The sequence below is a fragment of the Phodopus roborovskii genome, unplaced genomic scaffold, assembly GCF_943737965.1.
Source record: "Phodopus roborovskii unplaced genomic scaffold, PHOROB, whole genome shotgun sequence".
Taxonomy (NCBI): domain Eukaryota; kingdom Metazoa; phylum Chordata; class Mammalia; order Rodentia; family Cricetidae; genus Phodopus; species Phodopus roborovskii.
The window spans coordinates 10,190,058-10,201,274 of record NW_026126546.1 but is presented as its reverse complement, the minus strand read 5'-3'; the positions used below and the strand labels follow the sequence as shown (position 1 = coordinate 10,201,274).

The following is an 11,217-nucleotide window of genomic DNA, read 5'->3' as shown; positions in this document are numbered from 1 at the left end:
GACCCTCAGTAACTGGCGGAAGGGGATTTAGTAGAGCTGGGGAGGAGAAAGGGAGGAATGAGAGGAATCCCCCACACACACCCCGTTTCCGTTGCTTTGGAGACTGGTGTCAGCCCTCAGCAAGGGAGATGCTCCCGGGATACTGAGCGCTTCATTCTGTCTCCAGGGCGCCGGCAGGGGGTCCCAGCTCCACTGCGGCTCCAGCGGGTTACAGGTCGGCGCGCTCTGAAGCGTCCTCGGGAGGCTTAGCGGGCGCCCACAGGTGTTCGGGGGGCACCTGCGCGTCCGGCGCCGACTTGCGGTAGAAGCCGAGCTCCTGTACCAGCTTATTGATCTCATCGCGGGTCATTTCACTGAGTGGGATGCGCTGGGATAGAGAAAGGGCGGGGTCAGCACTTAGCACCGCCCCAGGGCCCCTCCCACCAAAGCCTCACCTCTAGTTCCTGGTAATTGCGACTTAACAGCACGAGCTCGGGATCTGCCCCAGGGAGGTGCTTCATCACCAGGTTGTGGCTGGAGTCAAGATGTTAAGGGGGTCGGGGCAGAGGCAAAGAGTGGTGGTGGCTCCTGGGTCCCTGTAGCTGATCACTTACTTGGAGCCTATTGGGGACCCAATCCTCATCTGCTGTGTGATTAAGGTTCAAAGGGCCCTTCATTCCACTAATCTCTCTGGTCTATTTAATTTTGAGACTTCCTCAGAATCCTCTGTACAGTCTGTATCACCCTCTCTAGCAGATGAAAATCACTTTCCCATTTCCCTTCCCCAGAACAGAAGGATACTACAGTGGAATGTCCTGGGTGACAAAGGCCTTCACCTAGGGAGGAACCACAACATTAGAAAACAGGACCTCAAACTGGGCGGTGGTGGTGCACGCACCTTTAATCCCAGCACTCGGGAGGCAGAGGCAGGTGGATCTCTGTGAGTTCGAGACCAGCCTGGTCTACATAGCTAGTTCCGGGACAGGCTCCAAAGCCACAGAGAAACCCTGTTTCAGGGAAAACAAACAAACAAACAAAAACCCTAAAAACAAAACAAAACAAAAGAAAACGAACCTCAGAACCTTCTAGACATGGGGAAATGAGGCCTATGGAGGTCATAGAGCAAGTCAGGGCCAGTCTCCTGCCTCAGAGTACAGGAATTCCTCCCTGTCCCCCAGTCAGTAAGCACTGTTGCTTATTCCCTAAGGGACCCCTTCCTTCAAACTCACCTCCTTTAGGCGATTCAACTGTCATCCTCCACAGGTCTGGAGAGAGATAGAATGGGATACATCAGGAGTCCGACACTGTATAGGAAGGGGGCAGTATCGCACTGCCCTCAGCACTGAGCTGGGTCAGGCTGTCTGGGGGGCAGCATCAAGGTGAAGAGTAAAAGGTCCTGTGGACAAGGAGACCCCTGTATAGGTCGAAAAACTCAGACCTAGGGACACAGGGTAAAGGATGAGGGAGAAGAACTAGCTCTGCAGGTTACCTACCCAGAGCTGGCCAATGCCCAGGAGGCACATGTTCCAGCATTCTCCTTTCTGCAGTAGAGTTCTAAACCTGGCCTTTAGCCCTTGAAACCTCATGGGACAGTCAGGCCAGAAGGAAACAGTTCAGAACTGTCCTAAGGGCCTTATTAGAAGCACCTGCCATCTGGTCCCTACCCCACCCCATGCAGAGCTAGCCCTGCTAGCCACCTGCGGTCCAGCTCCACAAACCATCTGGCTACCTTTCCCTGATCAGGGAGGATGGGTGGACCAGACTCTCTGTACTCCCTGAAGGGAGGCCGCCGCCTGACAGGAAGTCCATTCCCTCACCCACCTATTTCAAGCTTCCCTTACATGCCTTTTTCTCAGGAAATAACTAAGGCATCTGAACCACTTAGGAAGACTCTAGGGGAATCCTTAGTGGGGATGGGGTGTAGTGGTGTAGGGCTGCTGGGATGCCCTCTCCTCCAGCTCCAGGCATGGTCCAGTGAGGGGAGGAGCTTAGGAGATCTTTTCTCCCCCAGAAGATTCTTGAACATCAGGCGCTAAAATCCGGTGTGTGTGTGGGGGGGGGGGATAATAGGGAAAAGTAGGGTTATCAAGGGGAGGGGGAGTTCTAAGGAGCAGTTTTAGAAAAAGAGGGGACTGGGTCTCCAAAGACCCACATTATGGCCAAATCAGAGCAAGGGTTCAGAGTGCCAGGCCGCAAGGTCTACGACTATTGCTCGCACAGAGTATGCTGTACATTCTGTGGCTGGAAAATGGAAGGCATGATGCCGGCGCCATGCAGGAGGGAAAGGGGGAGATTCGGGGATTCTGCTATTCCTGAGGCCTGAATGAGCTGTATTCCAGGGTTGAGGGGCCGCGGGGTTCTGGAGCACTCACCTCCACCCGCCCCCTGGCCAGGCCTCGAAGACGGTTCCAGTCCGGTCGGTAGGTGGTGGCGGCGGTGGCTGGAGCCACAAGGGCCGTCAGAAGCAGCAGCAGCGGTGGCGGCCACACTAGGATGTTCATCTGTGCCTGGTAGGAGACGTTCTGCAGGCTGCACCCAAACTCGGCCGCAGCGCCACGTCTGGCCCGCAGGCTGGCCCCGCCCCAGCTAAAAGGCTCCGCCCATCCATAAACCACGTACCCAGAGCTAGAAACTGGCTCCGGCCGACGCCTCCGACTAGCCACCAACCCTGTCCCAGATGCTCTCTGGTCCTCCAGAATTCACGTTCCCAGTCCTGACAATTTCCTTACTGAGTTTGCCCAGAGTGTAGATGTTCCCGCAGGATGCCAGGAGACAGCTCCACTTTGTGACACCAGGGGGCGCAGGTGGGTCGCAGAAGGACACAAAGATTTCTGGGTCAGACTTAAGGAAGCAGAAACCTAGGAAAATCTCCTTTATATTCTTTTGATGTCTTTGAACAAAATTCCGATTAAAGCTTCAATTCCCCAAAGCGCACGTTGTAGAGAGGACTATTACTTATGGCCTAGCTCTAAAAGACTCAGTGGGTGGAAGCATTTACCATGCGAACCTGACACCTGAGTTTGATCCCCCTCAACTGCAAAAAGTGAACCGAAAACAGCGGCTCCCACAAGTTGTGCTCTGTCTTCCACACGCGCCCCCGCTAGAGCACCTTGGCATGAGCGTGCCTGCACAGATATAATGTATATAATAAATATATTTATTCAAAGTGGTGGAATAAGCTCAGGAAGGTAAAAATACCTTGGATCACAGCGCACACATAATAATAAATAAAATTCTTTAACAAGGAGTATTACCTGTCATGTTTACCTAGAAAGGTTAAAAGGGTTAAGTACGTAATACATCTCATTAGAACAGTATCTGGTCAGAGAAGGCGGGGGAGGAGGGACTGACTATCCCCGCCTGTCCTTGAGCTGAAAGCAATGCTCCTGCCTCAGCCTCCGAGGGCTGGGATTATTAGGACTTGCCTTCCATTATCCGTTCTTCCCACTCCTCACCAAGATTGCCCCTTCCCCAATGAACTCCGTTTTGCACATTAGGAACTGTTTCAGAAATGCAAATCAGACCAAGTTACATCTTGATCTGGGTTTGAACCCCAAAGACCTCTGCAGAACATTTTACCGGACCAAAGATGATGCAGGCGCCACTGCACCTCCTCACGCCTCCAGCAGACACAGAAAGTACAGTCAGCTCTCTGTCACCCTGGATTCAACCAGGCTCAAGTTGGAAATATCAGGAAGTAAAAACTGCCACAGTACTGAACATGTACAGACTCATTTCTTGTCATTATTCCAACCAATAGAATGTGACAACTATTTATAGAATTTGCATTGTATTAGGTGTTATAAATTATCTAGAGATGATGTAAAGTACAAGAGAGGGCCACACAGATTTTTAGGGATTATATTAAGCCATTTTATCTATGGTTCGAGCATCCTCATATTTCGAGTCTGAGTGTGGAAGGCTGCCCTGGAACCAATCCCTGGCAGACAGCAAGAACGCACTGTGCCCTTTCCCGCTGAATCCAGAGAACCCTGTCAACATTGAGCCAAGGCTGCTTTGTGATCTGAGGTATTTTTACCTTCCTGAGCTTATTCCACCATTTTTAAAATGCACATTTAAAACAGGATTTGGGAGGCCAGAAAGATGGTCCGGTGATTATAGGCACTTGCTGCCAAGTCTGATGCCTGAGTTCAATTCCCAGAAGAGAAGGAGAGAAGGAGAGAAGAGATTCCCACAAATTGTCCTGTGTGTGACCTTTACATGTATGTGGTGTCAAACACACACACACACACACACACACACACGTAAATGTAAAAATATTGGATTTTACACTAGGGAGATAGCTTAAAGCGCAGTATCAGTTGCTGCATATTCATGAAGATGTGAGCCTGGATCCCCACACCAATGGGAAAGCTGGCCATGATAATGAAAGCACTGAGGAGATAGGGCAAGAGGAGAAGACTTCAAAGTCTTCCTCAGAGGGGCTGGAGAGTTGGCTCAGCAGTTAAGAGCACTGGCTGCTCTCCCAGGGGACCCATGTTTGATTCCCAGCACCCACATGGCAGCTCACAACTGTCTGTGACTCTAATTTCAGGGGATCCTATGCCCTAACCTACCCTATGCAGGCACTGGGGGAACAAATGTGGTCACAGACTTGCTTGCAGTCAAAACATCCACATACGTAAAATATAAATAAATATTTTAAAAAGTCATCCTCAATATCATAGTGAGTTCAAGGCCAGCCTAATCTGAAAGACCCTGACTCAAAAATACCACACATGGCCGGACAGTAGTGGTATGCCTTTAATCCCAGCACTTGAGAGGCAGAAGCAGGCAGATCTCAATGAGTTTGAATCCCATCTGGTCTACAAATCCAGTTCCAGGGCAGCCAGGAATGTTAACACAGGGAAACTCTGTCTTGAAAAAACAAACAAATACCCTGTTGTTCTTTTGCTACAGTTAATGCCTATAAAACACAAACACGAGGCGCCCATGTGGAGTTTATTGAGAGGGTAGAGAGAAAAGGGGATAGCTAATGGGCAGGAGAGAGAGAGAGAGAGAGAGAGAGAGAGAGAGAGAGAGAGAGAGAGTCAGAAAGGAGCAGAGAGAGAAGGCCAGAGAGAAAGAGCAAGAGAGAGGGATCCAGAGAGAGAGGGGCACGCTCGGCAAGCTTTCTTTAAAAGGGGGGCTTGCGCATGCGTGAGTCTTCTGGCAGCCAGGTAAAGCCTGATGTAGCGATGACATGGTCATGAGCATCCCGCTCATCGTTGGGGGATAGGGGTCAGCAGACTGCTGGTTCCCAACATAACCCCCCCACACACACACACACACACTAGTTAGAGAGGGAGCTCTGGGGTTAAGAGCATGGACGTGTTCTCCCAGGGGACCAGAGTTCGTTTCACAGCACCCACATAGCATTTCACAACCATCCCCTTCTAACTCCAGTTCCAGGTATCTGATGCCCTCTTCTGGCCTCTGTGAGCACTGCAAGCAGTGGTACATAGACATACAGACAAAAACATCAGAACACATAAATAAAATAAATCTTTAAAAATGCTATACACATACACATACAGAAAGGATTTGGCCTCAAGCTCAAGGCCAAATCTGGCTACACAGTAAGAACCCCCTACATCTCTTTCATTGGCTTGGTCGTTAAGATTTTGAAACAAGCTTAGAGCTGCAGAGCTGGCTCAGTGGGTTAAGTCCTTGCTGAACAAGCACAAGGACTCAGGTTCAGATCCCTACCACACAAGAAGCCAAGTGTACCAGGCCATGTTTGTAATCAGCACCGGGAGATAGGAAGATACTGGGGGCTTGCTGTCCAGCCAGTCTGGCCAATTCAGTGAGACAGCATATTTCAAAAACAAAAGTGAAGGGCTGTCTAAGCGGCTCAGAAAGTATAGCTGCTTGCCGAGTTCAATCCCTGAACCTCACAAGATAGGAGAGAGCTAACTTCTGAACGTTATCCTCTGACTTACACGAGCAAGCCATGGGCATGCCCACACCCACACACAATAAATACATGCAGTAAATAATCTTAAAGCTGAGTGTGGTGGTGCACACCTTTAACCCCAGCACTTGGAGCAACACAGTGTGACCCCCAGCTTAAAAAAAAAAAAAGGTATGGTTAATGAAGAGCTACTGTCATCATCCACTTCTAAGAGATGGAGGTTGGGTTCTCTGTCTCCTTCCTGATGTGGGATGTTCTTCTATATGTTGCAAATATGTGTTGCTTTTATTGGTTGATGAATAAAGCTGATTCAGCCAATGGCTAAGCAGGGTAAAGCCATGCAGAAAATCCAAACCGAGATAGAGAAAAATGAAGGTGCCATATAGCTGTCGGAGAGGCAATATACCAGGACATCACTGGTAAGCCACAGTCATGTAGTGATACACAGATCAGTATATATGGGTTAATTTATAAGAGAGAGAGCTAGCCAAGTAATAAGCCTAAGCCATTGGCCAAACAATTATAAATGTGGGGAGGGGGCAATCAGGTCTTCAGGGTCTTTGATGTGTTGAAGACTAGTTAATCAGAGTTACTATCCTCTCATATCTTAATTAAGACGTTCTAGTACAAGACTTAGGCTCCTCAGGATCAGACAGCTATTGGAATAATCTCTGTTATTTGCCAATCACCTACAGCCTGGACATTTAATATGGGTGTGTGTGTGTGTGTGTGTGTGTGTGTGTGTTTTGGTTTTTTTTTTTAAAGATTTTATTTAATTTAATGCATGCTTGCACACCAGAAGAGGGCATCAGATCTCATTATAGATGGTTGTGGGTGCTGGGAATTGAACTCAGGTCCTCTAGAAGAGCAGCCAATGCTCTTAACCTCTGAGACATCACTCCAGCCCCCAGTGTTTGTGTTTCTTGTTTGATGTTGTTCTTGTTGGTTGTAGTTCTATTTTTGTGTGTGTTATTACCCTTGCTCTCTCTTGGACAATACTTGATGTTTGTTCTCATTATATATAGATTTGTATTAAGTATAGAACACTCTTATTTAAACAAAAGGGAGAAGTGTTGTGGGAATTCATCCACCAGAAGTTTTGGGGAACCAGTCTCCAGGCCCTTGTGTGGCGGTTGGAGACCTGATTGCAGCTTCCCTTGACCCCAGGGCAGAAGACCAAGGCGTCTCTCTTCCTTACAGTTATTCATGAGTGTTCCCCAATAAATATTTGATAGTCCTTTATTTTGGGCTCTCATAGACTCACCCACACCTACACTTTCCTTTCTTCCAAACTTGCCAAGACAGAAAATAAGTTTCTTTTTTAAAATTCCCAGTAAAAGTCTCCTTATATCCCACTAATTTCTCCATGATCCAATCATGTGCTATAAGAATTTGACCCATTCTTAAAGGTGGGGACAAGGTCAGCCACATCCCAGTTCCTGCTAGAAAGTTGTAGATGGTAATGCATGGCCAACGTAACAGTCAACCAATTTTATAAACTATGTATACACAAATATATTTGACTAGATTGAAATAATCTAAAAAGGAAAGAAATCCAAAAATAAAAATGGCTACCTCTTGGAAGTTGAAACTATAGGTAATTTTTTTCCTACTTTGTACCCTTTTCTGTATTTTTCATAAGTGGATGTCAGCTAATCACAAATAATAAATTTTGTTTACAAAACAATGGAATATAACCTACTAATTCCCTCTTCCCCAACCCCTATCTCTGACTGCAGCCAGAGGCCCCACAGAGCCTGTGGTTTTTCTGCTGACACACCCAAACCCCAGTGCCCCATGGGCCCTTCTTGCTCACTGGACAGATGCCACCAAACCACTCTCATTGCATTAACCTGGATGCTGTGGCTGTTGGACCACAGCTTGGCCTGCTGAGGGTTGACCATCAGCTAGTGGAACCAGCAAGGGAGACAAGGGCCACAAATTATCAGGAACATTCTGGCATCAGCAGCACAAAATGTCCCAGGACTCTGCTCTGGTCCAGTCCAGGCCAACAGCTTCCTTGTGTAAGTTGGGACTGCAACTTAGTGTGTGTCGAATTTAGACTCATCAGAGTTACTCACAGCTTTTAGTTTAAGCAAAGATTTAAGAAGGGAGCCGGTCAGTGGCGGCACATGCCTTTAATCCCAGCACTAAGGAGGCAGAGGCAGGCGGATCTCTGAGTTCCAGACCAGCCTGGTCTACTGGGTGAGTTCAGGACAGCCAGGGCTACACAGAGAAACCATGTCTCCAAGAAGAAAAACAAGAACAAGAAGGAGAAGAGAGACAGATGGAAGATGATCGAAACTTCAAGACGGGCCTGGACTACACACTGAGCCGTTCTCAGAAGATGAATGGATGGATGGATGGACAGACAGACAGACAGACAATTATCACCACCATTAACAACACAATAATAAAACCTCATAGGTTTAGAACTAAACCTGGGATGCCGTCAGGGTTCAGTCTTTGGCCAGGAAAAAGGTTCAGCCTATGACCAGAGTTATGACTCAGTCCATAACTGAGCTGGGGACTTGGACTTCGATCAGATTCAGGGTTCCATTTATGACCAAAATAAACAGAATTTGCATGATACATGGTGAGAATTTATTATGAGACCAAGGGCCAGTCAATGATTAAGCTCGGAGCTCTGTGACCAAAAGCAGTGTTTCATCTTATAACAGAGCTAATCCATGCTGAGGTTATCACTCCGTGAGTGGGTTCAATCCTTAGGCTAGGATGGGTTGAGTCTAGGTCTGCAATGAAGGTCTCAAGTTGGGATCAGCCTTTTATCAGGTGTAGCTCAGGGTCAGTATGTGGCTCACCAAAGAACCATTTCCCAAGTGATGGTCAGAGCTCTTTTTGAGAACTGGTGTAGAGGGTTAGTCTTGGCATGGGATCAAGTCTCTGTCAATTTCAAGGTTAGAATCAAGCTGGGTATGGGGTGAAGGCCACTAACAGGTCTTATTCTGCTTCTCTGCTCTACTCTGACCTCCAGTGAAGAAGTGTTTGGAGCCCAGGGAGCCCAGGACTAGGCAATCTGCAAGGAACAAGAGTTCCCCCAGGCAAACTCAGCAGGGTCCTAGGGCTGCTGCCTGAGCTTTGCTTTGCCTGCTGAGGCCTGTGTCCTAGAGTCTTCTAACCTACATGGCTATGCTGTTTCAGGTCCCTCACACCAGAATAAAAATAGCCACTCACTTCAGAGCAGCTGACATCGGGTGCCTGGCTGCCTGGGAGGAGGGGGAGCAGAGGAGAGGGAGGAGGGATGTCTGTGCTCAGCCCCAGCTGTGTGACCTTGGGAAAGTCACTCCTCCTCCTCCAGCCCATTTCCTGGGTGGAGTGACAGCATCTGAATGAGGATAACACCCATCCGTCCCACAAAGTGGGAGTGAGGAGCCAGTCCTATACCTCAACACTTGTTACCACCCTGAGGAGTGCTCCCTTGTCCCCGCCATCCTCCCTGATGCTTACCTCCGAACCTGTCTGCACATCTCCCACATAATGCCACAGTGCGACTTCACTGACCATGCGTCAGAGTTGGGGTGCAGGGAGGAAGACGAGGGATAGAATCAGAAGAAAGAGGGAGAGGAGGAGGAAGGGGCACCGTCTCTCCTTTGCCTTCGTGTGTTTATCTGAGCCATAAGAACCCAATTTTGAGTCCTCTCTTAGGTGGATCTTCCACTCACCAGCTGTCACCTGGCTCCCAAGCATTTCTCTCTGGACTTGTCGCTTCAGACTCCTCACCAAGCAAGGCTTCGGGTGTCATGTGACCTCCTTTGTAGGGGAGAATTACCCATCTCCTTCCTCCTGAGGAGCACTGTCCACCCTGTCCTCTCCCAAGCCTCAGCTTCTCCTCTGTCACTGGGGACCTTCTGAGCAGGCTCAGGGCTCATGGGGAGAGGGGGAGAGGGACTGGAGAACTCTCCCACTCCAGGGCTTTCCCTTCCTATCCCTGACCTCAACAGTGAAGGGCACTATGAGAAGTTTCCAGAAAGCCGCAGGTTGAGCTGTAGCCTCTGCCTGGCACACTCCACAGAGACAAAGCAGGGAGCTGGGAGGGGCCTCTAAACACAAGCCGTCTCCAGGGGGGCGGTTCTCCCTGGCAGCTGCCCCCGGCCTGCCGCCCTGAGCCCCAGAGCCTGTTATCAACCTCCTTAGTCATCCTTCTAGAAACTCAAATATAGCTCCTACCAGCTCCCTTTTCAGCAGGGGTCCACCCCCCACCACCCCCTTCCCCTTCTAGTCTCTTCCCAGAATACAGTCACCCCCCAGACCTCAGTTTCAACATCCACTAAATGGGTGGTCTGGAACAGATGGTGATGATGGTGATGGTGATGACCAACCGCAGAGAAGCTTTTCTAAGAGCTTGCTGGTGCCCTGCTCCAAGCTAACATCTTCGGATGTACAGCTTACTTAACCATCACAGTAAATATAGTGTCTAGTGTTTTTTACTCTCCTTACATGGATCAGGACTCCAAGTAAATCAGTGATGGGGACAGAAACAACGTTCCCAGCAGCACTCTGGACCCAGTGAGCAGGGACAATGGGGAATCCTGGTTAGCAGATGAGTGACCTGCACACTCATCTTGTGATATTTGCGTGGTTTTCAAAGGGCCTAGGTGCCACTTTCTCAGCCCTGGGATTGGTCCTGGAGGCCTGAATCCGCACCCTTGAGCTCCTCCCAGATCGCATCAGAGGCCGGCTCTCTTAGTTACCCATTTGCAAAACAGGAGCTGGAGGACTGGACCAGGTGACTCCAGGTTCCCCCTCCCCCTCACACACCTCCATCTTCACCGCATTCTCCCAGCAGCCCTTTCCACCAATGCTACTCTCCCGCCATTGCTCTCGTCCGCCTCAGTGCCTCAGCGCCGCCGCCGGCCATGGCTCCCATCTGCCATCAGCACCTCCTCCAGGTGCACTCCCATCATTCTCAGTACCATGGTACTGTCCATCCCTTCCGCTCACCACCACTGCTGCCATCATGACCAGGCGCATTAACATACCCACCATTACAGTCATCTCCGCTGCCCTCAGGATACTTTCTATCCCACGGTTACCCTGGTCTGAGTCTTTGCCCCTACACACTCCAGCCTTCCTTACAAAGGAGCTGATCCAGACACATGGGCCTGACTCAGAGCAGGTCCAGAAGAGTGAGCACAGCCAGGAAAAGGCCTGTAGTGTCTGTTCCCAAGGACTTCAAATAGGAATCGGCACAAGCTAATGAAAATACAGAGATGGCTGTTGACTCACAAGGACTCCGAGCACAGGACTCTGAACATTTTGGGCTAGGGAGATGGTTCAATAGATAAGGGAACTTGCTGTGCAAG

General features: G+C 49.4%; 1 protein-coding gene across 2 annotated transcripts; it reads right to left on the bottom strand.

Moving 5' to 3' along the window:
- Positions 1-50: 50 nt before the first annotated feature.
- Positions 51-2,714, bottom strand: Selenom (selenoprotein M). 2 transcript variants are annotated; one of them, XM_051200442.1, is made up of 5 exons: positions 2,352-2,714; positions 1,209-1,244; positions 781-815; positions 435-513; positions 55-367 (listed from the first exon to the last, which is right to left on the bottom strand). In XM_051200442.1, the coding sequence occupies exons 1-5, from the start codon at positions 2,478-2,480 to the stop codon at positions 209-211; spliced, it is 438 nt and encodes a 145-aa protein (XP_051056399.1). In that variant the 5' UTR covers positions 2,481-2,714; the 3' UTR covers positions 55-208. The 2 variants fall into 2 exon arrangements, with proteins under 2 accessions (XP_051056400.1, XP_051056399.1); XM_051200443.1 differs by lacking the exon at positions 1,209-1,244 and having other exon boundaries at positions 51-367.
- Between the last annotated feature and the right edge of the window lie 8,503 nt (positions 2,715-11,217).

Excerpts from the sequence above, each read along its gene's own strand:
- Selenom (XM_051200443.1), bottom strand. The coding sequence starts at position 2,480 with ATGAACATCCTAGTGTGGCCGCCACCGCTGCTGCTGCTTCTGACGGCC. Across the intron at positions 816-2,351 it reads TGGCCAGGGGGCGGGTGGAG|GTGAAGGCCTTTGTCACCCA; the intron begins GTGAGTGCTCCA and ends GTTCCTCCCTAG. Across the intron at positions 514-780 it reads ACCCAGGACATTCCACTGTA|CCACAACCTGGTGATGAAGC; the intron begins GTATCCTTCTGT and ends TCTTGACTCCAG.